The sequence below is a fragment of the Saimiri boliviensis genome, chromosome 1, assembly GCF_048565385.1.
Source record: "Saimiri boliviensis isolate mSaiBol1 chromosome 1, mSaiBol1.pri, whole genome shotgun sequence".
Taxonomy (NCBI): Eukaryota; Metazoa; Chordata; class Mammalia; order Primates; family Cebidae; genus Saimiri; species Saimiri boliviensis.
This window is the reverse complement of record NC_133449.1, coordinates 152,727,136-152,732,197: the sequence shown is the minus strand read 5'-3', so window position 1 is coordinate 152,732,197 and position 5,062 is coordinate 152,727,136. Positions and strand designations below refer to the sequence as shown.

Genomic DNA, 5,062 nt, shown 5'->3' with positions numbered 1-5,062 from the left:
CCCAGAAGCCAGGGCAGGGGTCGGCAGCCAAGCCTCCCATCCCAAACCTGCCCTTAGCTGATGGGAGGGTTTGAGTCCCTGGAGGGACGCCTAATCCGGGAGGAAGAGCCAGGCGGGGGACCCTGCCCAGAACGTGCCATTCCTGTGGAAAAGGAGTAGCTGCTTTCCCTGATCCTGAAGGAGTACAGTGGGTGAGAGTCCAGCAGGAAAGGGCCTGGGGGTCAGGGCCGGGTGACCCCATCTCTTGTGCCTGCATGGAGAACCAGCTGGAAGGGAGGGGCCCCAAGGGGAGGGAGATACGGGTTGGGAAGGGTGCAGAGACCTTGTCAAGCCACCTGGGGGTGGGGCCTCTGTGCTCCCAGCCCCCCCATCTATATCCCAGGACTCCCTGTGCCCTCCCACACTGGCTTCGAGCAGATGGCGGTGCAGGTGGGTGAGACCCTGGACTCGGGGAAGGAGAACGGGGCAGGACTGGGGGCTCCCTGAGCTACCCATGCTCTCTGCACAGAACTGGGGATGCTGGCTCTGGCCTCTCATCAGACCTTGGGGCTGAGGGGCGTGGGGGTGAAGGTCCCTCCAGAGCTGGCCTGCTGGACAGGCATGTCTCTCCCACCCCAGCCCCGGTCACCCTGTCACAAAGACACCAGAGGAACAGAGTGTTGGCCCGTGCCTGGCACTGGGTTGGGGGCAGGCTGGGTGGGCAGGGACCCTCCTGAACATGTGGGGGTGGGGTGGGAGAGAGGAGGCTGCATCCCCGTGAAGCTGCCCCCCGCTCTCTCTTGTGCTCAGTTTGAAGCCTTCTGTGCGGGGGGCCTGGCCCCCGGCTGGAGCCTGCTGGTCCAGGGAAAGGCTGATGGTGGAGAGGACAGGTCAGCAGCACCGCCCTCCCTTCCCTGGGCCTTGGGCTGGGCGGCTGGCCCGGCTCTTGACCCGCACAATGTCCGCCCCAGGTTCGAGATTAACTTCTTGTCGGAGACGGGGGATATTGCCTTCCATGTCAAGCCCCGGTTCTCCAGCGCCACTGTGGTGGGCAACGCCTTCCAGGGCGGCCGCTGGGGCCCGGAGGAGGTGTCTAGCATCTTCCCACTGACCCTGGGGGAGCCCTTTGAGGTGACAGGGGCCTGGGTGGGGCCTGGGCCAGGCAGGGGCCACTGGTGGGGGAACAGGGGCTGGTGGGCAGGGGGTTCACTGTGGATGCTTGCAGGTCGGCAGGCCAGGGCAGGGACTGGGTGGGCCTCCCTGGCCTCAGTTTCCCCACCTGTGCAGTGGGTGCCCACTAGCCTGGCTACCAGCCGCCCCATCTTGGGAGAAAGGAGGAGGCTTTGGGGTGGGGGGGCTAAGCCAGGGGACCCCCAAGGCCTGCCAGCCTGTGCTTCCTGGAGACAGCCTGCAGGCACATTCCTGTTAGAAGCAGGACCAGACCCCAGGCCCTGGGGCCGGCACTGAGGTCACTGGCCCCGGCCTGCCCAGATGGAGGTCAGCTCGGACGCGGAGCACTTCCATGTCTACGCGCAGGAGCACAAGGTGCTGCAGTTCCCGCACCGTCAGAGGCCGCTGGGTGCCATCACCAGGGTGCGGGTGCTGAGTGACCACCACCTGGCCCAGGTGGAGCTGGCCAAGAGGGGCCTGAGCTGGGGGTAAGGTCCCTGCTCCCAACCCAGGGCCCTGCCCATTCCCACCCCACACTGCCCACCCCAGCAGGGACTTTTCTTCTCACCCTGATCTGGGGACCCTCCTCCACCTGGGGAGGGGGCTGTCTGCCTGTCACTCCATCCTGCTCCTCTCCCTGCCAGCCTTGCACATCCAACCACGGGAACAGGGCCACGGGAGCAGGGCCACAGTCCACCTCCTGCCCTGGTCTGTGCATGGGCAGGGTGGGAGCTAAGGAGCGTGCCTTGGATGTTTGCAGGGACCGGGGCTATTGAGCGGCACCTGCAGCCCCAGGAGCAAGCTTTGGCTCATCCCATGTCCAGGACACCTGGAGCCCCACCCTGGGGCAACTGGGGGAATAGATTTGTGGTCTGGTGTGCTCCCCCCAGCTCCACTTTCAATAAACTCTGAGCAGGCTGCAGGCACTCAGCTGGTGTGGGGTGGGCGAGGGAGGCTGAGGTGGGGCCGGTGCTATGTAGCACTGGAAGCTGGGGGCTGGGGGCTGGGGGATGGTGAGACCGACACCGCAGAGAAGACCCAACCCTTTCACTTTGTCCCCAGGTCACTGAAGCTCTTGAGGCTGGGATGGACTGGGGAGGGGTGTCGGATGGCATCCGATCTGGGGAGGGCACCTGGCTATAGGCCAGAAGTTCCCATTGGGGCCCAGGGGACAGAAAGACAGGGGCGGGCGTGGCCTGTGCCAGTCCACACCCAGGGCCGCTGGGCTCAGGCTCTTGCCACGGCTCAGCCCTGGTGGGGAGGGTCAGCCCTGGGGGACTCAAGTCCTGCCCAGTCTAAGCCATCTCCTCAGAGGCCCGAGGCTTCCTTCTCCCACTGCTTCCTGTTTCTCCCATCCCACCTGGAGGGAGACATGTGCCAGTCCCAGCAGCCTCCTGTGTGTGTGGTGAGAGCAAGGCTGGTGTGTGGTCGGGGGAGGAAGCCCCTGCAGGCCTCGTACGGGAACAAGAGCACTGTGGGGAGAGTCCCCCAGGCCTGCTCCTCCTGGCTTCGTGACTGTCCACAAATCGCCCCCCCACTAGCCTCAGTTTCCACATCTATACAAAGGGAGTTGTAGCTCTGCCTCTGGTCTTCGAAGGGCTCAGCCTCCCGATGACAGAGCCCAAGAGCCCCAAGGAGGGAGGGTGACTTCAGGGGCTCACACAATGAGATTTCCCGGGAGTTTTCATAATTGGGTGTTAATTCTACTACAATTACCAACACAGGGTATGTATTCTACAGATCAGATCTATTCATCTCTATCTCTACCTATCATCAATATCTATTGTCAATCACATATATATCATCTATATCCATCACCATCACCATCAATCATCTACCTATCACCTATCTATCTATTCATCTATCTACCCACCTACCAATCTATCTATTATTTATCAACATTAAACTGGTGATGTCACAATTTAGGATGAAACTCCACAGGTATTTAACCTTAACAAGTCAGTTACTTAAAGGAAAGTATTAGGCCAGGCACAGTGGCTCATGCCTGTAATCCCAGCACTTTGGGAGGCCACGGCCAGAGGATCCCTTGAGACCCCAGGAGTTCGAGACCAGCTTGGGCAACATATCGAGCCCCCATCTCTACAAAAAAATACAAAAATTAGCCAGATAGGATGGCTCACACTTGTGGTCCTAGTTACTCAGGAGGCGGAGGCAGGAGGACTGCTTGAGCCAAGGAGGTTGGAGCCATGATCACGCCACTTCTCTCCAGCCTGAACAGAGCAAGACTCCTGTCTCGAATGAATGAATGAATGAATGAATGAATGAATGAATGTATTAGCTCCGCAGTTGCACAGACAGGAGATCAGAGGGGGAGCTGGACTTGAGAACGGCTGCCTTGGTTAGAGCCTCAGCTCTGCCACTCTCTGTGCATGACTCTGGGCAAGGCCCTGAGCTCTGGGGACCTCTGTGAAATGGCACAATAAGTGCCTTCAGCATAGCATGTCTTTCTGCCTCAGTGAGTTAATTCAGATGACACCGTGCCTAGACAATGGCTAGCACTTGTTTTTTTGAGACTAATTCTCAATCTGTCACTCAGACTGGAGTGCAATGTGCAATCTCAGCTCACTGTGGCCTTTGCCTCCCAGGTTCAAGCGATTCTCCTGCCTCAACTTCCCAAGTAGCTGGGATTACAGACGAGACCCACCACCCTCAGCTAATTTTATATTTTTAGTAGATGTGGGGTTTTGCCATGTTGGCCAGGCTGGTCTTGAACTCCTGACCTCAGGTGATCCACCTGCCTCAGCCTCCCAAAGTGCTGGGATTCCAGGCATGAGCCACCATCCCTCGCTAATTTATTTTTTTCAGATAGAGTCTTGCTCTGTTACCCAGGCTGGAATGCAGTGGCACAGTCTTGACTCACTGCAACCACCACCTCCCAGGTTCAAGCAATTTTCGTGCCTCAGCCACCTCAGTAGCTGGGATTATAGGCGTGCGCCACCACACCCGGCTAATTTTTAAGTTTGTTATGGAGACTAGGTTTCACCCTGTTGGCCAGGCTGTTCTCAAACTCCTGACTTCAGGTGATCCACCCGCCTCAGTCTCCCAAAGTGCTGGGATCACAGGCATGAGCTACCTGTGCCCGGCCTGGCACTTGCTTTAATGCTACTGTATAATTCCCAAAGATCTTGACTGCTAAGGTTTTATAAATGGGGAAACTAAGGCTGAGGTGGAGACAGGAAGTCAGCAGGAGGTTGGGACCCGGAGAGGAGGGTCCAGCGACCCACACTGCCCTCCAGCGCTGGGGAGGCATCTGAGGGCGGACCATGTCACCCCCACCCCCAGGTGACACAATGGCGGCCCAGTCTCCTGCTGTGCGGCTTCCTTCCTGTCTCCGCTCACTTCCCCGCCTGCATCCACGGCCCAGCTGGCAGGAGCCCCTTCCTGCCGCCTCTTCGCCTCTTCAGGAGGCCTGGCCTTTGTGTCCACCGGGAGGGGCTAGGGGCAGCAGTCAGACAAGCCCTAGATATGGGAGGGACTGGGCCAGGGGGAAGTAGGGGCCTACATAGCGGGGCCTGGGTCTGTGGTCAGGCCTGGCTGCTCCTGCTCCTGGGGGCTATAAGCCCGGCAGGGAAGGTGTCCGGCTTGGCCTGCCAGGCTCTGGCCTCGAGACCCGAGCTGCCTGCTCACCCTCTCTGGGCCTCAGTTTCCCTGCAGGTAAAAGGCTCCCTCCCTGCAAGCGCTGCCTCCCCAACAGCCATGCAAGGTGAGAGTGCGAAAGTGTGCGATGACAGGCCCTTTGCTTACTGTGGGGTGGCTGAGGCTGGGGACGACCTGGGCCAGGCCTGCACCTTCTCCCCCAAACTCGGCAAGTTGTGGAGTGCAAGCTTCATTTTACAGCTGTACAAACAGGCTTGGGGAGGTGGAGTGACTCACTCTGGGTTGCTCAGCAGGT

At 59.5% G+C, this 5,062-nt stretch overlaps 1 protein-coding gene across 1 annotated transcript; it reads left to right on the top strand.

Moving 5' to 3' along the window:
- Nucleotides 1-417: 417 nt before the first annotated feature.
- On the top strand, nucleotides 418-1,641 carry GRIFIN (galectin-related inter-fiber protein). Its single transcript, XM_010331604.3, has 4 exons — nucleotides 418-429; nucleotides 790-869; nucleotides 951-1,110; nucleotides 1,471-1,641. Exons 1-4 carry the CDS (start codon nucleotides 418-420, stop codon nucleotides 1,639-1,641), a joined length of 423 nt encoding a protein of 140 aa, XP_010329906.3.
- Nucleotides 1,642-5,062: the final 3,421 nt, after the last annotated feature.

What these genes read in the sequence shown, in the direction of transcription:
- GRIFIN (XM_010331604.3), top strand. An exon ending in GCTGATGGTGGAGAGGACAG is followed by an intron (nt 870 to 950) that starts GTCAGCAGCACC and finishes TGTCCGCCCCAG; the next exon opens with GTTCGAGATTAACTTCTTGT. An exon ending in CCCTGGGGGAGCCCTTTGAG is followed by an intron (nt 1,111 to 1,470) that starts GTGACAGGGGCC and finishes CGGCCTGCCCAG; the next exon opens with ATGGAGGTCAGCTCGGACGC.